Source organism: Wasmannia auropunctata, unplaced genomic scaffold (genome assembly GCF_000956235.1).
Source record: "Wasmannia auropunctata unplaced genomic scaffold, wasmannia.A_1.0 LD336074.1, whole genome shotgun sequence".
In the NCBI taxonomy this organism is placed as follows: Eukaryota; Metazoa; Arthropoda; class Insecta; order Hymenoptera; family Formicidae; genus Wasmannia; species Wasmannia auropunctata.
This window is the reverse complement of record NW_012026816.1, coordinates 1,203,931-1,230,483: the sequence shown is the minus strand read 5'-3', so window position 1 is coordinate 1,230,483 and position 26,553 is coordinate 1,203,931. Positions and strand designations below refer to the sequence as shown.

Sequence of the window (26,553 nt, the reverse complement as noted above, 5' to 3'; positions counted from 1 at the left end):
TCCCGCACGTACTTGATATTGCTAGATATATGCGCTATATTGGATAGACGTGACAGATTTCTCAGCCGTTGAAATATTGAGCATCGGACAAGCATAGATGAGCTTATGCCAAGTTATACCTGCATGCATAATGTCGCGTGCCGTCTTCTGGGAATGCATCGTAATACATCCTGAGAATTCCGTTGCGTTACTATTTAATTTATAATTCAAAATATTTTCCTTCCCTACACAATCGTAGTGATATTCTTCTCGCGCACGTATCGTGATAAATTATTTTCCACTTCTTAATATGTTGTCGTCAATATTGCTAGTATTATAAACGGATTATATATCGGGCAACAATCGTGACAGTTACTTCTACGTGTAAATGCATCTATCGAGCGACCGCGGTGCAAGAGGATCGTGATTGAGGGAGAAATTGGCCTTTGGGTGGATTCGTTGTGGTTTTTATGAGGCTGCAAAAGCGATTACTGCGGATTGCTCTCATTAGAGAGACGGCCTCGTCGACGGCGCCGCGGCCGTAACCGCGGGCGTTTCGCATCAAAACGATGCCGCGAATGCAATTAGATTTAACGCAAAATTGAATTACGCGGAAAACCGATCGCAACGCGCGGCCGCATTGTTTCACGACTGATTAACAATCGCATGTAAGATATAACGTATTGTGAAATTATATGGAAGAGACATTACACGTACCGAAAAAAAAATCTGTCAGTTAGAAGTCAAATACATTTTCAAAGTAATCTATAAAGTTTAGAAAAGGTACTCTTAGAAATTTAAAGGATCGAAACTACGAAATTGCAGAAATTCTAGAGTTATACGAAAATTGCGAAAATTCAAGAGTTACGGAAATTCTAGAATTACCGAAACTCTTTTCCGCATTCCCGGTTCTTCCTCACTTTCGCTCTTTCCGCGATGCGAAAAAAAAAAGGAAAATATCGAGGGAAAAGGGGTTACTCTAGCGTGAGGTGAGTCGCCGACCAACTAGAGCCGTGACCTTGACCGTTTGATGATCGAACGAGCACGCGCGAGGTGGCGGTCGCGTATATCGCGCCGGCAAAATTCGACGATCCACCGCCGGGAAAATCGAACGTGGCGGACGTCGCATGGCGACGGCTCGTGCGCGAGACCAGACGTCGCTTTTTTACGCTGACGCCGCGAAATACCGTCGTCCGGCCGCGGCCAGGCGATTTCTGGCTTGCGATCGAAGAATCCCCGATGCCAGCCCGAAGCCAGTCGATCGTGAACTACCTCGATGGCAGCAAAGGCCAGATTTCGCCGGCGATCGATCACGGTTTGTCGCGATAAGCGACACACGGTGTACATCATTGATGTCCTGAGGTGGCCGGAGGACAGAATGGGGTCGTGAAAATAATGGACGAGCTGGATCTCTCAACGGAATTCACGTCTTTTGTTATAGTTTGTGCTTTAACGCAGAGAGCATTAAGTGTGCGCGGGTATTTTATTTTCAATCGCATCTAATATACAACAAGTAATAAGAAGCTAAAGAGTAAGCGAACAATATCGCGATGCGATTATAAAATAAATATGTCGTCTCTTGTGCCGGAAAGAACAGTGTTGCCTTGGTGTTTCCTTATTTTTGTAACAATTGTGACAGGACATTTAAACATAGGAAACTTTGACGAACAGAAAAATGTCTCTAAACGTGAGTACTTCCGCTTAACAATATCAAAATTATAGCACACAATTACTAACTTATCAGAGTATATTTGCATAAATCAACAAATTTTCTTTTTAAAATAATTATTTATAAAATTGCATTTTTCATTATTACCATCTATTGATTGTTATTAACTAATTAATCAATTTGAAGTAAAAGAAAAAAATATTCGCATGGATAATGAAAACTTTATAACAATTTCGCATTACCAAGAATTCCATGTCGTTAATCTATTTTTATTGCTTGATTTTCATTGCATCGACAAGCATCGCTCGTTTTCTTTTAACTCTCAAGAAAACTTGAGAGTTAAAAGAATTAGGAGATCCTGCCGTTGTACAATAATTCCGGTAGTGATGTTTTCGACGTGAAAAAGTTCACCAAAGTCTTGTAATACAGAAAACAACGGAAGAACCTCGATAATGTGCGCTCGTGCGTATCTGACGAAATTCATCGCCGCGCGCCTCGATGTTCCCCGGTCTGTCTTGCCGGTTCTTCCGGGCTTCCGGATTTCCGGGGGCTGCGACCCCCTCGAGGAGCCGGCCGCGAGACTCGTGTCGAGGGAGCCGGAGGTCGCGGAGGAGCGGAAGGTGTCGATCGATGAGTCGTGTGCCGTACGAGGACGGGTTGGTTTCCGCGCGGCTTGACCGTCGCGTGTTATCGATTCGAGCGAGCACACACAGTCTCTGGCATTCGGTACCGCCTCGCTTCATCGCCGTGAATGAAAGACACGGCATGCGACGATCAGCCGGTGCGATTTAACGACCCGATGTCGAATGGCGTGATCAGTGATAGAGATAAGATTTTCCTTAATGCGAGTTATTAACCAAGAAACGTAAACAAAAATAAAAATATAATTTTGATGATTATCGGCATAATCTCGATCGAATTTCAATGTTTACAATTGCATCTCTAAACATAAATAAATATTATATATTAAATATTTCGTCCTCGCAAATTTCTTATAAATATTTATAAAATGGTAATTTAATTTTTATATCGCGCAATATAATACACATACAGTGTAAAAATATAATTTTATAAATTTAAACTTTTGCGATGACGTCGCTCAATTTGTACTTATCGATATAATTGTAACAGTCGTGAAAGCCAGAAAATGTGACGGCGACGGTCGTGCCAGGAGAGACACCACGTGTCACGCGTTCTCCCTCACTCTTTCGCCCTCTCCCTCTCGCGAATTTGACGATAATGCCGCGTACGGTTCGATACCGGGCGTCGCGACGCCCGGCAGTCTGCCACTGTTCCATTTCATCCTTCACCCAACGTCATCCCGTCTTAGGAGACACTTACGCGTTTTCTAGCACCGATGAAATCTCTCGGATATTTATCTCTTATGCGAGTCACATTGGCGCCACTCTTCCAACTTTAGTTAATAGGAAATTACAATAGCAATTTTATCAATGGTGTTATAATAGAAAAATATATTAGAAAAAGACATATTTCATAAAATATTAACGGAGCTCAAAATATGAGGATTAAAATGTTATAATTAATATGATTAAAACACATAGAATTATTTAATTAGAAAAGATAAAAATATATATAAATCTTTGCATATCACAAAGAGTAGACACGCAACACCACAATCGTCGCACATTTATATAATTAAATTATTTTTAGCTATATAAAAGACAAAAAGAAATATTTCTTTAATAAAAAAAACAATATAATTTAATTTCCAATTCTATTTAATTCCTATTAGTATATTAGATTATTATATTTATAAATAGCAAAATAATCAAAAATGCGAAATGTAACAAAGACAATATCTATAAATAAAAGTTCCATACATTAAGATTGGCAGATAAATATAAGTATGGACAACGAGAGCCAATCGATGGTAATATTAATTTGCCGGACGATTTGGTTGATGAGTACCGCCAAAGCCTTGGGATATAAGATGACGCGTGTCTCTTTCAGTTTGCAAAGACAGCAGGATGAAAGGAAGAAGGAAGTTTTTAAGGCTTCTCTTTGCGCGTACATCGTTTAATTAAAGGAAACTGACGCGCCTTTGGAGCAGTCATGCGTAAAGTCTTCTTAAAATTAATTAACATTAACATTTTTCATATTATGTATAATAATTGCAATAATTAATCGTGATACGTATAACTCTGCTGAATGTAGATTATTGAACATAGTTCAATGTTTATCATATATATTAAATATAGTATAACTTTGGTCGTGGCGTTTTATTAAAAAATTCATAAAATATAAATGTCAAATTAAACAGTTTAACTTAATTTTGCACAATGCAAAAATATTTTATTTGGCATGATTATCATTAGACGATCATTATAATTTCTTCTCAAGAAATTTTTTATAAAAAAATTTACTGCATTCAATCAAAGAGTAAGAACATGTATTATGAGATTATTTTCGTAAGAAATTGGGTCTATCGTTTGTGATGTGAAGGAACATTAGTTTGATGTATAATGTGTTTGCCTAGCGATGTGTGGATCTCCGCAGTGTTCAAAGAGGCGCATATGCGCGTAAATAAACTTTGAGGACGCGAAATGATCGGCGTGAACCTGCTTACAGACACCTGCCTGGTGTTTTCTTAGCGCGGGCTAAAAATATCATTCTAGATTTCGGTGACTGCATTTAAGCAAATCATACTCTTGGACGCACGCCTTCCTGTTGGCGGGGAATGTTGCCAACACTGTTTACGTTCTGATTTATTCATTAACTCTCCGCGTTTTCCTCCGCATTTCTACTTCTTTATCTTCCGACATTATTACAGTGAATGCAATCGATTGAAAAGCCCTCGCTGCCGATCGCTCCGACGTCGTCGTTTTATTAATTCATTTCTATTATCGAGAAGGGACAGGAGATCTTAATTTTTAAATTGTTAGAAAAAGAGTTGTAATCGGATCCAATATTGGGGAAAGTATTCACATCTTCGTTATTATTAATCTTCAATCGATTTTATAACAGCCAACAATTTACCTACTATAGAATTAAATACATTGTTATTTTAGTTATTTTAATCAAATTTAACTAAATAAATTACAAAACTGGACTGTAGAAATGCATCAGAATTATTCTACATAGTAGAAATAGTAACAATTTTCGTAACCCAATTAAAATTTTTTTTGCAAATATATTCCTTGAATTTTTTATAAAAAAATTTTTCAAACAAAGAATTTGGTAAAAGAAAGTTTTATATCTAGATATTTTAAAATTTTAAAGAATAAATCAGATTTTTTCCAAAGAACTTTTTCCAATTTTCATCGATATGAAGTAACTCTTATCGTTATAAATATATCAAACTTTAGCGTATCAGTTCTACCCATCCTATCCATTAGCATTCTCTTTCGACTTTCTACCAATCAGCCTTGTCAAAAGGGAAGACCAGGTTTTCGTGGCGACCATATGTCTCACGTAACCATTCACGTCAAGGGTTGTCGCTCATCGCGAAAGTAGCCAGTTCGATAGAGGGATCGTCCGCCCAAAACGAACAGACCGACAAACTTTTTTCCACGGGGCTTCAATCATTATCAACGTGAAGTCAGCGCGACAGAGGCGGAATGGATTTCACGTATACAGAGAAAAGGAGTAGAGAGAAAGAGAAAGAGAGAGGAGATGCGATAGATAAAACTGCAGGCTGTTTACGGGGGCGGACGGTTTCGCGGAAGGGGTTGAAGGCTTCATGGAACGGGGAAAAGCACGGAAACGCCGATAACGAGCGTCGACTGTGAAGAGTCGATCAATACCGCCATTTCGAGAAGTCTACATCGTCTATGATCGTTTTCTTCTTCTTCTTCTTTTCCCTCGTCCTGGCCTTCTTGATTTGGTCTGATGAAAGATTGCAGGTTGTAGTTTCTTTGGGAGATTAATTCTACCACGGAATATCTTTCCTTGCCAACGAATGTAATCGAAAACGAAATCGAATAGTCGCAAAAGGAAGAAAAATGGAGTCATGATAATTTGTTCGATGAAAAAAACAAATTCAGAAGCCTTTTTACATAGCGCAAAGATAAATTTTGCGCATTTTGGATCGAAACGTGATGTTGCTCGATTGACATAGCGATGAATGTAAAAGTTTTGGAAATAAATCATCGGTCTTCGACATAATTGATCGCCATCTCAATGAATTTTACGTAGCAGTGATATGAATGAAAGAAATTAATATTTTCGAAAATATAAAGAAATTAATATTTTCGATTTTATTTTTCACAATTTTCATGTATGAGAAACTTTTAGTCATTCTTGTTTATATTGTTATATCTTCACTTTGATTTCAATAATCCATTTAATTGCCAATATTCTCTCAACTAAATTTAAAATCATCTTTTCGATATTATAAGCAATAATCAAATAACTATTATAAATAATATCTTAAATTGACTGTTTCAGTGTCTGGAACGACGAAAGAGGAAGAGACGGGGGGATCTTCGATGGAAACAGAAGAAACTACCGTAGTTCTCGGCGCGAGAACAAGGACAGGAAGCGATCCTGGAGGAGGTATAGATCTATTAGCAACCCTGCAGCTTCACAATACTACTCGACAGGGCGTTACGCAGGTGCCAGGTCTGGTTAGACTGAGGCCAGCCTATTATCTTCAGGGTGAGTCAACTTTTCAATCCGGTATTTTCAATTCGTCTCACATTTTCTTCCAAAATATTCCCAAAATCTTTAATCATCGTCTAGATAATTAATAAAAAAAAACAATGGACAATTGTGACTTTAATCCTTAAATGATTGATATTCTGCAAAAAAAAATCAACTAATGATTGAACATCATTTGTTTTTCCTCTACGGATTCTGCTTCAATTTCTCGTAATTTCTTAAAGTTGTCTTAAAAGAATGCAATTTTGAAGATTTAACTTAAAGTGTTAATATTTAATGAACATAATCTAGAAAGAGTAAGAAATGGATTAAGGTACGTTTGCAGTTAGGCTTGTCGCATTACTGCAGACGTGAGAGGAAGTAAAGCCTTTCGTTTGATTCACACTCCTTCGGAGCTGTAATATATATTACGCGATAAATCGTAGCTCGTACACGAAGCTGCCACTTCGATAATACTCTCTTAACCCGAATACTCCCTTAATTTGCATATCGCCGGGGCGTTCTTTATGCGAACGATTCTCCTCTCGCTCCTCGCGTAGCATACATTGCAATTATTACGTCTCGTAAAGACGATGATTGCGTTCTTTGAGTTATAACCCACAAAACTTTGCCGTGAAATTCATCCCAGGAATTAAGTTAAAAACGACGGTATAAAAGATGATAAAACACGAAGCAAATTATCTTGAAATAAGAAGAATTCTTATATCGAAGATATATGTACCTTTATTTCCGCGATTGATTTTATATTATAAAATTTTTGATACAATGATATAATATTTATAAAGTTTACGCACATATGTTGAATATATATTAAATATACATATGTATATTTATATTATTTAGATAGATTTCATATTTTCGTACTTTCTTAATTTAATGATATATAGTACTGTAACGGTTCGCATCAATTACGATTAATTTACAAGTCAATGAAGAATCTTGTTCCAAAATTAGTTCCTTGAAAAATGATGGGCGACAAGCAGGCTAAAATACGTTACCTCTTGATGGATGCATTTGCCTCTCATTACACGATGCTGGTTATGCAACGTGCGATTAATCGATATTGCGAAAGGTCAGTTTGATAGCACCGCCTACGCGTCGTCTCCGCTCGCAGACGCCAAGAGGGTATTCCCCTATGATGAGTATCGATTGTTTCCTCGAATTTCAGGAAGTTGCCAGAGTTTCATAGCACTTTCGACAGCCAATAAATCCCTTTCACGTAAAAATAGCACGCGGTTTGACGTATAGCGTAAAAAATAATTATAAAAATGGCTTGATCTTTTTATACTCTATTTTTGCACGTGACGAATGTATATATGCCTTCTGAAACTGATCGCGTACGAAGGAGTTAAATGATGTTCCTGTTAAATGGGCGACCCTTCACATCGACGAGCACGTCGCCTATTCAACCCCGTAACATGGTGTATCCAATTATACCGGGGCATCCCCGCGCCCTTCGGCGGCGGGATGGTGTCCAAGCCACGTGGGTGTGTGGGCGGCAGTGCAACGGCCGCGGAAAGCGGGCCTGGAAGCAGCAGGGTGGTTGGAAGTGCCGCGGGAGTAGGGTTTCCCCGAAAGAAATTTCAATTACACCGACCCCCTACCCCGAGTCTGCACCCTCACAGGGTTGCCTTTCGTGGAAGTTAGGCAAAGGCTCTTCGTGGTTCGTAACATCGGGAATGTAAGGGGGAATCCTTTTTTGTTCCTCATATCGTCTGCGAGTCCTTGACGCTCCTGCTCCTGCTCTCCTGCCGCCTGTTTCCGTTCGTGCCTCTTGCACGCACGTTTTCCCTCCCCCTCTATATTACAGGGATACCAGATATAATCGTAATATAATTTCTTTTCTGCGCCCACACCGCAAATGTTTGCTTTAATTCCCCCGAGTTCTTGCCATCTGATTCGCAAGATAACGAGCGATGAATGGCGAATATTTATATCGCAATTTGAGAACGATAATCTCTTCAGTTAATGAACGAGATGAGATTGATAGCGATAAAAGCATCCTTGTCGGGGTTAAAAGCAAAGTTATTTGGATCATCTTGTACTTTAAATGCGATCGTACTGATATAATAAGGCTCTTAATAATCAATAAATATTTACAAAATTGGATTCGAAATTGCAATATTAATTTAATTCCAACATCCACAATTAAGAATTGATCTATTTCGAATTATGTCAAATTTCTAAAGAAAATTTCTAATTTTATCGACTAAAAACAAATCGATAACGAAGAAGAAATATTCGCCCTATTCTCTGTAACATCTTTATCTTTCCCATTTAAGCCTCTCCCCCATTTCGATCATTCTGGATGGACAAACAGGGAAGAGAAATTTCTTTTTTCGGGATTAGATTTATCTCGTATGAACCGTTAGATCTTAACAAGAGCATTCGCCGCAGGACAAAGGACGAGAATGATATACAGCGACACGTGTCGGAGTTTTCTCTGAACTTGGAAAATAGGATCTACCGACCCTTCTTTGTGCTTGGATAAGGGGTAGCGCACGATCTGATGATTTCGGCAATTCGATTGAAGCAACCACAAAATTCTGACACGAACACTCATATCTTATTTATCATCAAACTCACAGAATTTTTCTATTAGCTATTCTTTGTGATATTCTGAATAAAGTGACATTTCATGCCAACAATAAATATTTCCTTTTGATGCTTATTTAATTCTCGCGGTAAAGTTAGAACGCTGAGAGACAAAAAGGGAAAGAAGAAAGAGAGAGTAGGAGAGAGATTTAATCGCCATATAAATATTTTACGATTCTATCATAAATTGATCAAATCGAGACACGCGAGTTTCGCGTTTAAACAATGTCTATTATTGATTGCTTGTAACTTTCATAGGTTGCTCCGACTTAAAAAAAAAAGAAATATTATTATATTATAATAATGATAATACAAAAATCTCACTGTGAATAAAATTAAAAATCAAACATTTCCTGTTAATTTATAATTTTTCTATGCAAAAGAGAAAATATAAGTCTCTTGTAACGTTATGATTACAACTTGAATAACAGAATATCAAAAGAGAAATAGAAAAGATCATTTTGCCCTTCGAATATATTAAATTTTATTAAAATTATTAGAAACGAAAAATTTTTGAAGGCAAATATTTCGAATGCTTGCCTTATTCCTATAGCGCGCTAATACGTAAAGGGTAAATAACCCTGGCTACCCCACAGGAAACGATCATTTTTCCGCTGGTCGAAACTGCAGCCAGTCTTTGCGTAACGAAAACAAAATTTCACGGTCAAATTATGGTTTCTGCCCGTGTCAGCTCGAGTGCAAGGGTTGGCTCGTGCGTGCCAATTCACGCGGAACGATTTTCTTCGAGACGAGCGAGCAGCGCTCGGTAGGGATGTTTTCTCACTGGTCGGCCTACCTTTCTCCTCCGCTCGCCCAAGCCGGTGGTATTACATTATAATTAAGCGTGCGCGTACGTAATTGCTCGACGACGTCGTAGCCGCGGATCGTCGGCCCCTCGGTCCGTCGTCGTAGGTGGCGAGACCCACGCGCAGAAAGGCACCGACGTTTTATTATCGGTCGGGTGTCCGGTTACTCCGGCGCTGCATCTGAAATTCGAGGCGCACTTTGCGCCGCGAGAAGCCAGCCAGCGGCAGTAGGCTGCATTTTGCACGCAGCAGTCGTGTAATGAGGTGTCCCTTATTTGGACAGCTACATTTCGTGAAGGAAACCAATCACACGTACACACACATTGCGCTGTGTTAAAATTGAGAAGTGAGCCATTGAATTTTTATCTAAAAAGTACAGAGAAATGCGAAAAAAAATTATTTTATAAATTGTAATTTAAATCTTGATTTATTTGGTAAATCGACAGCAAGATTTAAAGTTTAAAATTGTCAGGCTTAAGAAATGAGCCATTGAATTTTTATCTAAAAAGTAAAAAAAATTTCGAGAAAAAAATTATTTTAAAAATTATAATTAAATCTTGATTTATTCAGTAAATCGATAGTAAGATTTGAAGTTTAAAATTGTTAAGCTTAATCTTGCACGCGGGGGTGCAATTAAAGAAAAAATGTGTAATTTAAAGAAAAAAAGAGATAAAGGTAGAAAATTTAAAAATCCAATTTCGGAAGATAAACCATTTCCTCTGTTACACTTATCCTCTGATTATATGTGCACAGCTGCGGGATTTCTCGTTTTGTACGTGACACGTTACACGAATCGGTTAATGACGATGATATTGAAGCCGCGATAGGCAGACAGTAGGATTGTCGATTGCAGTGGCTTAGTTGCGGTGTAATTTGCCAAATGGCCGTATTAATCTGTCTAATGGATAGCTACTCGGATAAGCAGCAACCATTCGAACGCGACGTGTTAATTGAATATGCAATACAAAGTATGGCTATGATCGATTTGCACATCGCGAGCTTTGGTAATAATGGAACGGCAAAATGATTTCCTGTGAAATAGAACGTGAAATAGGACTTGAAAGTATTAGAATGAATTGAACACAATGTCCTAAGCAATGTCCGTTAGACTAGCAAGCTATTTTCACGTTAAACATAAATGTCATTTTTTTTAAACTTTTAGATATTTATCGTGTAAATTGCATTCTGAGGTGTTCTAAAACGCGTTATTTATTTATGGACAAATGGAACGTTTTATGACTTTTTACAATATTCTCGTTCATAATTAAAATACGTTGATCTTAATCTTTTATCTATAATCAAAGTAATCATACATTTCGAGAATTATAACTTTCACGTTATTAAATTCGTGTGAATTGCACAAATTTATATGAAATGATATTAAAAAACCGCTAACTTTTCAAAAGGCAAATATTTACAGAATATCTCGCTTATTGACGGCCTGTGATTCCACTGTTGAATCGTTTATCTTACTGAACGTGTTTTCGTGAACAGGAAGTTAGATCCGGAAGTTGCAAACACACAATAGTATTTTCGCGTCAATACGATTACGTAACGGTTGCGCAGAGAATCTGCGACCAACTACCCTCCAAAAATTCGGGGTGGCCTACATCGCTGTGCTCTAATCTCCATCGCCGAGTCGATAGTCCAGTTCTCGCATTACTGCAGTCGACAAACGATTCATATGTTTCCATTTTAACGCATGACGTTTTACGTAGCATTGAAAAGTGTTGTTATTTCACAACTTCGTGGATTCTCTTGCTATTTCTTTGTTTTTCTTTGTTTATTGACGCTAAAGGAAATATGACGCGACAAGATTGAAAGTTTTCTAAAAGCTTCTCTTTCTCTTTTCTGTAAAAAAATTTATATATCAAATAAATGAAATATCTAACATAATATTCATATTTTCAAACAAAGCAAAATGAATAATCAATTAAATATATTATTGTTATTCATTGAACACAACAGTTTGATAAACATTTCACAAAAAACATATTAAGAGAAAAAAAGATATTAGTAATTGGACAGTATATTTCATATATACCTCTGTTAAAAGAGATACGTACTTATTGTTAGAACGGTATTATATAATTAATTCTTAGCATTGACCGCTCGGTATCCTACATGAATAACACACACTTTCTGCCAATAAATTCCGCACAACGTGAACAATAGTTACAAATATATGCAATTTAAGCAGCACAAGAATCCATATATAATCGCTCAGTTCATCATTGTATTATTAAATTTCAATCGCCCCCTCTCATTGCGCGACTAAAAAGCATATCCTTCGCCTTAATATTACCAGTAAATAATGATCGCTCGCCGTGCTCTAAATTCCAGGCAAACCGCTTTCCGGAAGGCGGTTCAACCTTACCTGGAAGCGGCCAGGTTAAAAATTCAAATCAGCCCCGCATCGATTTCGAGCACGGCATGCGACAGGCCTTCCTCTACGGATACTGCTAGATTGCATTCAACATCCCAAAATTCTCGTGTACATGTCTAATGACGTAAAAGCTATACACAATGCTTTTATGCTTTCGCTTCAATAAATCTGATTGGGGTCGCAGAATAAAACTTGAAAGTGTCTAAAAGAATTGAGTATATTAGAGAATTCCTGAGGGAAAAGCGCCGTATAAAATATAGAGTTAAGAACTGCGGAATGCAGTCAGCCGCGCATTCCGTCTTGCCGCACCGATCATAGTGTTTTACTACTTCCAGGCGAGGAGAGGGAGCTCCGACTGAACGAGGAGAACTTCGAACGGGCGGCCGCGCTACTCCGGCGGGTTCCGGAATTCACTATAGCCGCCGCGCTGCGCCAGGAGGAGGACAATTCCGGGACGATCGTCGCCTTTGCACACGGGAACAATAGGTACGAAATACCGAAAAGTTCCTTCTCACCCACCCCGCAACGCTCTTCGGGCACGCCGTTCGGGAATTTCGAGCTCCGATGGCTGGAACAAACGACGCGAGCTTGTGACCTATTTCAAACGTCGAGAATGATATAAGCCGCGTGAAGGAGAAAGATCTTTCGGGCATATTATTTTGTAAAATATATCACACACACAGAGACACACAGAGAGAACACATACATATACTTGTGCGTAAAATATGAAATGATGAAATACTTCTACGGACTACTAGAATTCACAAGCGAAACGGTTGACATATCCTTCTCAAATAACCGTGGAATACCGTCTGCATTTTACGATTTGATGACATCATACCCTAATGCATGCAGCACAATAATTCCGCTGTCGTTTAATATTTGAAATAATAACGTCTACATTACTCGGTACATATAACTAGGACAAAGAATTATTATCCACTCGACAATAAAAAGCCTTTACTGTTGAATAATATTGTCGTAGCGAGATTGCCAGGCAACAATTGTACGTACGCTACATATGCATTTTGTTTCCCGTCTCGTGGCTTTTGTTAAAAATTGCTTCTCAGTTTTATTTCTCAGCTGTATAGCTTTGTCCGCATCGACTATAAAAGAAGTTAGTGTGTCAATTGTCGAGGGAGAGTGAAGGAGCACTCAGCTCAATACTGCATCCTTCGTCGGTACTTCGATAATGCGGTCTACCTGTTTTCGCCTAGCTGACACAAATTGGATAGACTTGCGCTCGTACACATTGCACGGCATACATTAACGTGCCGCAACTGTGATTAATATAGATGAAAACTCAATAAGCTTCTTAAAGGCCAATAAATTTCCCAGAATCTAATTACGCGTCGCCTGTAACTACAGCTCATTAGCGGCGATAGCGTAATTCAATTTTCCTGCGATAGACACGTGAATTTAGATTATAAATTAAATCGCTCTTAACTGCAGAGTTTCACAGTAATAAAATTATTATTGTGATTATTAGTAATAAAGGAGTAAAACCGGAAAGTTTACAATATCAAATGCTATTAAAGCCATAGTAATTATAATACTTAACTCAGTTTGAAATATTACATATAACATATTGCACATTATGACAGTTTTAGATTAAATCCTAGATATATATATATACATATAGGTCTGTAATTTAATCGTCCATAAATAGAATGTAATGTGCGCCAGGTACTTGGAGCTGCAGAGCAGCGGACGCAAGGACGAGCTTCGACTTCATTACGTATCACGCCGCGACGGAACCGTACACGTCGAGGCGTTTCCTTACCGACTAGCTGATGGCGCCTGGCACAAGGTCGCCCTGAGCATAAGCGGCTCGCAGGTCGAGCTGCTGGTCGACTGTCATCCCTTGTATAGGCGGCTGCTGAGGCCTGGTCCACCCGACACCAATTTCACCCAGCCGCAGCTCCAACTCTGGGTAGGACAGAGGAACGTCAGGCACTTTCTCTTCAAGGTGAAGCCGCACATTCTACTACTCATACTTCTCATATTCTCGTATTCTTTTCTATCTGATTGCCACGACTGACGTCGATACCGATCGTTCTAATCAATCATAAAATTTAAATACTCGAATAAAATTAAGATGAATGTCTGACATTTCTGCTAATTTAATTTTTATCAGCTAGAACACAATCAGATTTATGTTTAACTTTAATTGAAATATATTTCTCGAATTATTATACACGACGATTTCGCATCCCGAACTAAGCCGTATGATTCTCGCGCCGCAGGGTGCTTTGCAGGACGTCAAGTTAATAGCAGGACCTCACGGTTATCTTTCCCAGTGTCCTCAGCTCGACTCATCCTGCCCAACATGCGGTCAATTTTCGATATTACAGAATACCGTAGAACAACTAATGCACAATCTCAATGAGTTGACTCATAGGGTGAGTAATTTGTACGGTTACACAGACTCTTGTAGATCTGAGCGATGAAGTTCGAGATTCAATTCAATGTTATGAATTGTTACACGAATTATGTAAGCCATAAAGACGTGTATTGCCATAATTTATTATAATATAGTTATGTAAATACAAAATGTTGTTTTTTAACATAATCGTCAATTTTCTAAGAATTACTCTAGTAAACACATTGTTATTTTTTTTGTCAATAAAATATAAATAAAATATAAATAAATTTTTTTGTTCATGAACATCCTTCCTTTCAGCTAGCCGCTGCAGAGGGCAGAATAAGCAAAGTGGAGGAGTGCGAGTGCCAAAAGTTTTGTAGGGTGAATGGTACCGTCTACGACGACGGCGCGATTTGGACGAAGGGTTGTCTAAAGTGTGCCTGCATTCACGGTGAGATCGAGTGCAAACCAATTATCTGCCCACCGGTCACCTGTAAGCATCCCGAAATTAGTGAAAAAGAGTGCTGCCCGATTTGTAAAAGTAAGTGGAGTCACTTTTGTCTCCCTCGCATCCTTATCTCCCATCCTCTTTCCTTAACTCCCCATAATTCGTTGTAATTTTTAATTAAAAAAGATATTTATTAAATCATTGATTTCTAAATAATTAAAATTTTAAAGCAAGAATCTGATAACATCTATAAGATTCTTGTCGCCTTTTACTCAGCGTATGATGTATCGCAAACTCTCATATTCTATTCTTGCTTTTGGAACATCGCACAAATTCTTGACGTCTCGGAGAGAACAGCTCTTTCGATTACTCTAATACAATATGTCGCTTTTATGCAAATGTACTCTTTTACTTTCACGCACGCAACTGACTTAGCTGATTAGCTAATGCTAGCGTGTTTCGTGTTCAGTCGTTTTGTTTCCGTCTCGTGTCTCACGTTACTTATCTCGCCAATTCATCTTCGTCTCCACAGAACAATGTTACATCCAAGGCCAGCTTTACGATCACGGCGAGACGGCCTGGCCGAAGCAGTGCCAGCAGTGCGACTGCAACGACGGTAGCTTTAAATGCGTGGATATCGACGCTAACATCACATGCCCACCACTGTCGTGCCCAGTCAACGAGCAATTCAGCGTGGCGGACGAATGCTGCAAGTTCTGCCCAGGTACGTTTCCATTTGAAAATCTATACGCGGGTATGAATAATATATGTAAAATTCACGATATTTTCCAAAACAAAATATCAGACAAGATATCTGATATCTTATATATCTGCGTTATCGGATATTATAAAGCTCGACTTTAAAAAGCCAGTTGATAGTTTCGTCAGCGTCTCTTTTCCTCTGAGACACAAATTCCTATTGTAATGTATAACGCAATATTATAAAATCTTTCGTCTCCAGACATTAAAATTCAGCAAACCTTGAATAACGTATGTTATAATATCGGGTTTCAAAAAATAACAAGCATGAAAAAGCGACAGAGCAAGACAATAAAAGTTGTGATTCGCATATAACTCGCGTATCATTAACTCTAACCCTCTCATGCGTGGAATTTCTTTTCTGGCGACTTCAAGTCTTCCTCCTTTCTGCTAACCTTGAATAAATACGTTAAATTTATATAAACTTTCAGTTATATTAAGAGAAATAAATGGCTATTACGTATAGACACAACATTTAAAAAAAAAAAGACATAATAATTACGATATTCAATTATTATGGCAATTAAAAGTCATAAAATTACTTAAACATATACACATTATATTTTAATATTTATATCAATTCAAGAATGAAATAATTTTAATCCATGAGATTATTTTACTCTCTATTATTAAGTAATTATACAATATCTATTACGCATGGGAGGGTTACCGATGTCAAATTGAACAGTCTTCTGTCAAAAAGCACTAAATCGCTAATTAAATCGTCTAACCTCATCCTCTGTATTTGCCTGACTAACTCAATTTAACCAGGGGTGGACTACTGCGCAAAGGGCCACAAGTGTCATACGAACGCAAATTGCACGAATCTTAATACGACCTACGCCTGCGCGTGCAAAAAAGGTTTCCAGGGGAATGGTTTCATTTGTCACGGTATCTAACGCTTACTTAACTTATTTGTGCAATTAATCGTACGTGAAGTATATCCGCCAGACTTATTGGACTTCTCGCGAAGCATGTGAACTTAACGTCAAATCGCTAAAATCATTGCATGATTCAATTTTTATCTCATTTTAATTGGGAACGATTCAAAAATTCTATTTTGCTTATTTTTAGTAATATATATTTTTAATTTATCTGTTTTTGGTTTATATACATACTGGGTGTTTCCTAACATGTGGGACCCACTTCACTGATGGACAGAACACACAAAGCAATGATAAAAGTTCTAAACATATGTTCTATTTGGCTTTATTTCTAAGTTATAATTATATTTGTATTATGGTAATATGGACCTGCTTTACCTCTATAAGAAGTGTTTTAGAATGATAATTGAAAGAAAATTATTATTTTCGGTGACGATTGCATGCTTGCATTCAGGTCAAAGATGATTATTTTGAGCACTTCTTATAAAGATAAATAATTTCCATAATACTGGAATACAAATGACTATAACTCGAAAACAAAGCCACATGTTTATATAAACTTTTATCATTGTCTCCTGTCTACCAGTGAAGTCGGTTCCATATGTTAGGAAACACCCTGTACATACAGTTAAGTTAATAAATAAATATAAAAAATGTGTTTTAGTGAATTTAAAATCGTTATCTTCTTCGTCACTACTCAATTTTTAAAATAACTTATTTATATTTCACAAAGCTTGATATATACTGAATTTAATATTCTCTAGCATCATTCATTTCTCTATGAATTTGCAGGCTGCAATTGACAATCACTTAATTTTATTTTTAATAGAATTTCCGAAGATAAGATTAAATATAATTATATAATTTGTATTAAATAAACTGTGTAAAATTATAATTCCCGTATAAGAAAAGAATTTGCTACAATATTAAATCAGAATTTGTTTCCTACTTTCTCTTCCCTTAACATCTTATTTTATTTAGAAATTTCATTTTGCTTATACGAATCTTTTTTTTTAAACGTGATAAGTTAATACGCGCATTCGTACTTCGACTTCGTTGATTATGTGATCAATGACGCTTTCTCTTCGTCTCGTCATTCAGACGTGGACGAATGCAAGCAGCAAGGTGATCCGGGCGGTCACCACTGTAACGCGAACACGAGGTGCGTCAACACGTTCGGCAATTACACGTGCGAGTGTCTGGAAGGTTACTATAGAGTGGACTCGTTGAACTGTGCCGAGCTGGACGAGTGCGCGACTGGGCAGCACAAGTGTGACAAGCACGCCACATGTGTGAACACTAACGGTAGCTACTACTGCAACTGCACGGAGGGCTATACCGGCGACGGCTTCACGTGCAAACGTACAGTATATCGCCTTTATATATCGATATAGCGTATTTTAATCGGTAATTTCTCAGAATTCGATACGATGAATCACGATATCGTTTCTATATATTTTTTTTACTTTGTTTTAATAATTCTAAATAAAGAAACAAATTGTGTAATAAAAAGTAAAGATAATTTTCGTTATTTCAATTTATATTAATTTTCATTAATTTACTCTAACATAATTAGATGTGTACTATTTTAAAAATGAATTTTTACACAGTTATGAGCAATTTATGTGAAACGATTATTGAGTAAACATGCCACTTTATTAAAGGCTCTCATAACATTGAAAATAAGAAAGAATTCAAGCAGGTTTTCTTTATTGAAACGTTCGCTCTCTAAGCGAGTGTGTGTATACAAACAATCGCAATGGTATTTTCATCGCATCGATAAGTAAAGAGGTGAAAGACGATTTACTAAAGTGGAGAATGTTTATTTTTCTCCAACATATCCCGTTCCGCAAAGACTGTAAAAAGCGAAAAAGTAAAAAGATATTCTCATGGCCCTTTAAGGCTGATTAATCGATTAATTTTATTCTGAGAGGAAATTAATTACATTAAGAAATGATTTCTATTTAATTTGACTTCAAATTAATGATAATATGACTGCAAATCTCATTAAAAATCAAATCTTAATTTAAGTTTAATTAAAAATATGAGATACAATCGCAGCAATTTCATTTTTTTTAAGCAACAAGTTTGAATAAATAATATAAGTCTGAATAAATAATATAATAAAGTAAAATTATATCTTTTTTTTATAGCCGTATGTAATCAGACTTGCCAGAATGGTGGCGTATGCGTGGCACCTGGAAGGTGCTCCTGTCGACGCGGTTACATCGGCAACAGTTGCGAACTCGACCTGGACGAATGCGCCAGCGATTTACATCGATGTCATCATTCGTCCACGTGTTTCAATATGCCCGGCTGGTACTACTGCCGATGCAAGCCTGGTTACAGGAACGCCCTGCATCACAGCACTCAGGGCACGCACTGCGTCGACATAGACGAGTGTGACGATCTGACGATCGAAAGGCGGCACACGTGTCATCCTACCGCGAAATGCGTCAATAAGGAGGGCGGCTACGAGTGCGTGTGCCCGCCGGCGAAGGATCTGGAAACGTCCAGAGAAGAATGCAAACTCAGTGAGTTCACTCGCCCGCGTCTAATCAAGATGCATTCATTTCTTAGAGTAAAAATCGCTCGAAATTCTACGGAGAATACAAAAAAAAAATTGTTACAATTGCTATGCCGTAATTCTAGATTGCTGGTACGAAAATCGTGAAGTCAACAACGGCGCAACGGTGGCGCCGTCCGGAAATCCTTGCGAGAGATGCACATGCCAAGACGGTGTGATCACTTGCAAGAGTCCCATATGTGACTGCAGCGTATCGGGAAGCCACATGGACAAGTGTTGTCCTCAATGTAATCCCGCTGCGTCCTGCAGGCATCAGGAGCTCCATCATCTAGTCTTCAGAAGCGGAGAACGTTGGATATACCAGTGTCAGACTTGCGAGTGCCTGGTAATAAATCCGCCTGACAATATATATGTATATTTGTCCGCAAATACGACAGACTTGCGAATAGAATAAACGAATCAGAGGAATATTTTAAGCAACTGGAGATCCTTCAGATCTCATATCGCGGTTTCACTCTGCAAATGTTGTGATTCCTCAAAAACAAGAAAAAAAATGATATCTGATTTGGAATTTTCTGCGAATTATCGCACGGTTTATTGCAGAGAGGCGAAGTAGACTGTTGGAATATGGAGTGTCCGCCGGTGACCTGCTCGAATCCCGTGACCGAGCAGAGCGATTGTTGCCCGCGCTGCAAGGACGATCCCTGCGCTCGTGAGGTGCCGGTGAACGGCACCTCGTTCACGGTTCCTAGTCGTCCCCAGCCGTGCAGCTACGCCGGCGTCGTCCACGACAGCGGCAGCTCCTGGCAGGACCCCCACGACAAGTGCACCACGTGCGAGTGCAAGGTAAGAAGAAGGATCGAACGTGTCATCCGTCACGTCGCGGGACCCGCGAACGCCGGTCTTTTACCCGGTCCCGTGTGAGATCCGAAGGATACGGGTAGGATAAAGGGGGGAATTCGCCGGAGAAGGGCGACGTCATGGGCACGGAAGAAGTGAGGATGGTCGCCCCCGCAGAAATCTGCTGAATCCTTTACCCGTAAATTTTTAATAGCGTTCCATTTAATTTCGATAATGTAAAATATGTTGTACGTGACACGACGACAATTGGTTATACGTTTCTTTTACGCGTCTGCTTCATATAATAAAATAACGTATTTTTTCATGCCTTCCGAAAGTAATTGCGATAGTACTGGCAGAGAGATTATCCCAATCATGAACAAAGAATTTGGTGATGTATATTATCGATTTTTAGTTATTAACAACGCGACAATGCATACATAACGGAAACATTGAAACGCAGACCATCCCAACGAGATCTTGGTACCCATCGCGCTTACTTCTCTCGCGAATTCAAGAGCTCAAGGTCAGTAAACGAAAGGAAATATTGCCTCAATTTAGCCGTGGATCTGTCATGTGCCTATTCAATTACGCTCGCTGTACTACGCGGACGTAAGATGCAAGAAAATCGCTGTGCAGGCGTCCATCGTAGAGTGTGTACATACATATGTATACATGGCGGAGCATCAATGCAAATCGTATCAGTTTCATTTCCATTGGTTTCATATTAAATTTCTTCCAACGATAAATTAGCGTTCATTCTACCCTCATCAACGTTGCCATTTTCGTACAGAATGATTATTTTTACTCTAAGGCATTTAAATAAAATTACTAGTCGAATTATGTGTTAATTTTACGTGTTAATTTTTCTTAGGACAAAAAAAATTTCTAGCAAAAACATACTCAAATGACGAAAGATCAATTTTATTTCAATTACTATCGAGTCATAAATACTCGCACATTTTTATAATCCATTAAAGTCTCGTCCTTCTTGGCATATTCGATCAAATTATCCGCCATACAAACATGAAATCATACACACAAGCATCCATTTGTCATTTTACTTTTATTCGCTCTCTTTACTCTCTATCTGTCTGTTTTACTTGTCGTCAGTAGGTAATCCTCGAATAGTACAAGGTACATACTGACTGTCTTTTTTTTTCATGCATTGTATGCCATTTGTTTTTGCCATGTGTATTAACGCGAATCGATTTTGCAAAGCTGAACGCTGAAAATTTATTAACCGTATGCCGAGAAAAGAAGGATAAACGTTTATAACGTATGTTGAAATCTAACTTCTCACATTTGCATGAATTAACTAATCAAATTAAACTGGAATTATTCGCAAACGCTTCAGTTTTGTATATATTTCGCAAAATTTGTACATATGTATACGTATATAATATAAAAAACATCATGCCATATTAATATTGTTTATAACTAGTATTATCTTCTCTCTCGGCGTGCACTAATGCGTCGCGTGCTAGCCTTGTCATTATACGATCTCAACACTGTACTCATCACTGTAAATTATTCATATTTCATATTTTTATACAATGTTAGATACATCCAAGGGCGTCCCCAAGCTAGCCTAAAATAAATGTTATTTGTTTTTCGTTGTCTGCCTTGCACGTGGCAACGTTCGTCGCTCGTTTCTCCACGTGAGAAGAGAAATAGATATCTTAGATGACTTAGATTATTAAATCAATATATCTTAGATCTTATAGATCATTAATTAAGTATTTTTTAAATCCGTTTATAATTCTATCATGATTTATTATTCTTCAAGACCCAAGTCTATAAATATTGAAAATTTATTTAATCTATTTTTTTTCTTTTTCATAAAAAGCTAAAGTCATATCAGTACCTCATCAGCAAAATATAAGAAAAATATTGCAATTCATTGGGCGTCGAAGATGTAATTAGATATGCAGAAGAGCATGATTTGCAAAATAATTTCTTACATATTTTTCAATAAAAAGATATTATTCTTCATGTGTAGAAACTGTAGATATGGAATGCGAATACTGCCACGGCCGTGAGAATCCCGGTTCGTATGTACAGTCGAATCTCAAAAGAAAACTCTGAATTTCGAGTGAGCTCGTTGTTTCGCTTTTTCGTTGAGTGCTTCGCTCTCATCGTCATCCTATGGTCATCCCGAATATATGAGACGAAATATTTGTATCTCTGAGAAATTTTCGCGTTCAACTTAATCTTTAGTTATAGAAACTATAAATTAATAATAAGATATGATTTGTCATGGATAATTTTTTTAAACAATTATTTAGTAATTTATATTGTTTATAAAACTTAAGAAATTCTAAGCTTACACACACACACATACATATTATACATATACTGTTCCCATTTTTCTCTATAAAATTTTTTTTTTTAATTTCATAATTAGGGTGACGATGAAATACTATCTATATATGGTATTTTACATCATTTTATCTTTCAGACCTTGACCTGAAAAGTATTTGGAATCGCGAACTTTTCTTAATATAAATGGAGTACAAACCATATATTTATCAAAATATTGTAACTATTAAATATCTTCTATAAAATTGATTAAGATTAGTTTTGCCATTTCTGCGGCGTAATTTTCCAGAAGTTTTCAACAATAATTAATTCTTTCATCGCCGATATATTACTAAATTCACACCCTCAATCTGTGGCTGAAAGATAACGTGGTAAATCCGTAACACCACATATACGTCAAATACTGAGATTGAGCCGAGATCTCACGATTGCGCGTGCTTCGGGTCGGCCCTGCATGGATCATTTTATTAGTGTTTACCGCCCGGCGACGATTAATAGAAAACGGACCTGACCTTATAGTGATCGAGCGTGCGCCACGACCTTGACCTCGCCGATCCGATCCGCGATCGCCTGATCGCCGGTCGATGACAGTCTAGCAAGTCGTGCCCAATCAAGAGCGGCGACACGGTTTCATCAGTGGGGTGACATTGGCAACGATTGGCCGGGGACCACCAGAATGGAATTCAACTGATTCCGCTGGCGCCAATCATATCGATCTTATTATTATCTTCCAAGCCGCGACGATCGCGAACGTGGATCGACGTGGCGCAGAGAAAGGTCCTGGTCGCGTATAGGCGAAATAGCGAGGGAGGGATATAGGAGGGGAAGTTGCGCCAGGGAAACATTGTCTGCCTGTGACTATGCTGTTGTAAATTAACCCCGCCACCTTGCCCGTGATGACTAACCTCATATAGCCTAACAATGGGTATCCTTGCAGGTGCCGTACTGCGCCCAATTGGTGAGCAATAGCGCGTGTTGTGTGCATCGGTAATCACGTCACTTCTATCTCACCTATAATCTCTACTACCTGCCTCTTCTCTTCTGTCTTTATTGTGTGCTGATTAATGTATTACGACTAACGAAGTACTCGAGTGCTTTCTTAACTCCCTTTCTCCCATATGCTTACACAGTTTTGTCCTGTTTTACCTGATCTCTCTCTCTCTCTTTCTCTCTCTCCCTCCCCTGCTGCTTTTCTTTTTTTTTAAAGTTTTCATACTTCGCACCTTCGCTCGATACGTAGTAATTCTTCTAATCCTTTCCTTCTCTTTGATAAAGTTCCTACTTATTAGGATCTGTTAATACTACGTTAATCGCCGCACGTTGATCACCAAAAGCTTTATCACTATTCGACTATGGATATATACATGTATTGTAAGCACGGAGCATGTGCATCTAATCGTATTTAAAGAAGAGTGTTCTCGACGTGACGTTGACGATTTTCTAGGTTTAAGAGCGGAGCAGGTTTCAAATTAGGGTTCAACAAAATTCCGTGATATTCATCCACTATGTACATATGTATCCACTATAAATTATTCAATATTAAAGTACTTGTTGCTATTAGAGTTATAATGCTATTCGGATTTATCTCGGGGTAATCTAACTCTTATCATCTCAATTATATATAGACGATCTCATTAACGGTATCCATTCATTTGCATTTGCGTATATACTCTCTTGTTAACTCCTTATTTCAGATATTTGCGCTGCGAAAAATTTGCATCTGCACTCGGCACGCGGCGATGAAATAATTTATGAATGCCTCTTATCGTTTAGGATCGCGCACGATAAATTGGTCGACGGATCGAACGAGAATACGATATTATCTTGTCTCATCCGTGAGAAGGTCGATTGCACGTTTCCGAAATTTGCATGCGTTGACGCACCTCTCATGCATTCTACTTCCTATTTCCCCGACACGTTGCGCACTACTCCCTCTCACTTTTCTCTCTTTCACCCTTTTTTTTTTACTTACGCACATTCCGAGACGCACGGTCGTTCATGCAAAAAGATAAAAGAGAAGGCGATTTCTTTCGGTCGGCAGATCTTTCTCGTGTCGATCGAGGAGCATGGCGCACGGGGTGGCAAACACGTGTAACATATATACACACGCGCGCGCACGCACACACATACACATGTGCACACAACACATACACGGACTGCGTCTTGGATCCGCGATTATGTTCGTTTTACGTTTCTCTCTCTTCTTTTTGTTTTTTTTTGTTTTTTTGAAAGAGTTCGTTGTCGCACCTGAGCCTCCACTGCACCCTCCTCTGATCTGCATTCGAGATTCGGTAGAAGCACTAAGAGGTCTCTTTCTTTCTCTGTATCGATTTACCAAGCGTCGATTCTGGCAAGATCAAAATGACTCGCACAAATCTGTAAAATGCGAGCAATAAAATACCGATGATGGCGTAGAATCAAATCGTAATGCGTAAAGGAATTAATCTTAGACTTCTGATTAAATTCCGTCATCGGAATATTTAGAGTCGTCAAGTATTATTTTATATTAATAAGAATTGTGAGCACGCAAAAGTATTATACACACACACATCATAAAAGTGTCCTGCCAGAATCGTAGCGAAAAGTATCGTAGTGGAAACTTAGAAATTTGTCGCCGGGTATCAAAGACATACTATGGAAATTCATTGTTTTGCCCCCCTTTCGAATGTCAGCATGAATGTCCTTACAGTTATTGTAATAATTGTGATCATGACCACTTACAAGTCGTACTTCTTGACTGAGAGAAAAGGGCGCCGCTGATGCGGATGCGAGGAAAACATCGCAAGGGAAGTTTCAAGGGAAGTAAAGCGGGGATCGAATTTCTTGCACGTTTATTATCTCGCCACGGCGGAACTGATGCGGTATTGTTCTACGAAACAATGAATTACATACTATGGACACAAATACCTGCCTCATCACTGCAGGTTGGAAAGTCTTGGCATGCCGAGCAATCGATTGATAATTAACCCATTTGTTAACCGTGCTACATAGGAAAATATAAAGTATTCCGTTATTCTCTTTTTCTTAATTCATAATTTGTCAAAACAAAAAAAAATTCTTTAATACATAATAAGAACGTAAAGTGTTAAATTACGACATTTTGGAAAAAAAATAAAATCCGATACAATATTATTCTAATATTGTTACAAAAGTTACAAGAAATGGGTTAATTATAACCTTTTATGGTTCAAATGTTTTCTCTCTTTCCGAATATTGAAATAGCCAAAACTTTTTTTTAATTAAAAAATAATTTAAATTAGTATAAGACTCAATGATATTTATATTACCGTGCAAAAAACAATTTTGTATAATAGTCAAGAAATATCCATTTTTTATTCAAAACACACGATCGGCTCATGATTGCAAAGCAATCTCATATTCATGCCATTTCATATATTTGCATTTTTCACGTTCAATGTATCACTCTTCTAATGTACCACGGTACCGCGTTCCCTCATAAATCATGCCAGCCAAGACTTTCCAATCCGGAGTTGACGACAATTACGAACGAAAAGCGGCCAATTCCCTCCGCCGTGGCTAACCCAGTCTCCCACGAACCTCTTCGTAGGACGGGCAGCTTTGCTGCAGCTACGATTACGGCTGTGCTGGCGATCTGGGCGACGACAAACAGCAACGTTATCCAGTCGCTGTTCCTGGGCCTCTCGTACGCCATCCATCGGACTATGCGATCCAGTCGCTGGTCAACGGTGCACCGGAAGCAGCTCTATCAGCAGCGGTCACCGGCACGCTCGGCACCACACGCACCATCACCACCTCCGTCGCGAGCACCACTTCCCTCGTCTCGTCGCCCTCGCACTACTCGTCATCCTCCGGCATCAGCAACAACAACCCCCACGATCTCAGACAAGGTCACGCAACGGGCTCGCTCATCGAGACCATGTTTCGAGTCCAGGAAAATATGGCCTATGACGCCAGTCGATCGCAACAGCAGCAACACCAGCAGGAAGCGTCGTCGATCACGAGACACCAACAGTTCAACGCAGACTCGACGACGTCGTCGACGGCATCAGAACGGTCCGCGGCGCCGTCGGCGACGACGGCGAGAACGCCGTCCGCGGCATTCATTGGCAGCAGATTGGAGCCGTTGTGGCACGGCCAACCGTCGAACACCGTCAATCACCGCGTCGGCGCCTTTTCCTCTTCCTCGTCGTCGTCGACTCTCGCAGAGATCCGGGCAACCTCAACGATCGAGGAGTCCGATCTATCATCAGCGAGCGTCCCCGCGCAAATCCGCCAGCTGGTCAGCCGCCGTCGCAGGGACAGCAGGAAGTCCATTGTTCTCGATAGCGCCACTTGAGGGCCGTGGATCTAGAGGAAGATAGAAAAGAACGA

At 38.8% G+C, this 26,553-nt stretch overlaps 1 protein-coding gene across 1 annotated transcript; it reads left to right on the top strand.

Annotated features, from left to right (window-relative positions):
* The first annotated feature begins 1,218 nt into the window (after positions 1-1,218).
* LOC105449738 (protein kinase C-binding protein NELL1-like) lies at positions 1,219-26,553 on the top strand. Its single transcript, XM_011689120.1, has 14 exons — positions 1,219-1,294; positions 6,056-6,265; positions 12,391-12,541; positions 13,742-14,024; positions 14,302-14,457; positions 14,739-14,961; positions 15,401-15,592; positions 16,399-16,518; positions 17,613-17,873; positions 18,665-19,045; positions 19,164-19,423; positions 19,642-19,884; positions 23,138-23,158; positions 25,769-26,553. The coding sequence occupies exons 1-14, from the start codon at positions 1,219-1,221 to the stop codon at positions 26,516-26,518; spliced, it is 3,327 nt and encodes a 1,108-aa protein (XP_011687422.1). The 3' UTR covers positions 26,519-26,553.

What these genes read in the sequence shown, in the direction of transcription:
- LOC105449738 (XM_011689120.1), top strand. Translation starts at nt 1,219, where the DNA reads ATGCCAGCCCGAAGCCAGTCGATCGTGAACTACCTCGATGGCAGCAAA. An exon ending in GCCAGCCTATTATCTTCAGG is followed by an intron (nt 6,266 to 12,390) that starts GTGAGTCAACTT and finishes TACTACTTCCAG; the next exon opens with GCGAGGAGAGGGAGCTCCGA. An exon ending in CGACGGCTTCACGTGCAAAC is followed by an intron (nt 17,874 to 18,664) that starts GTACAGTATATC and finishes TTTTTTTTATAG; the next exon opens with CCGTATGTAATCAGACTTGC.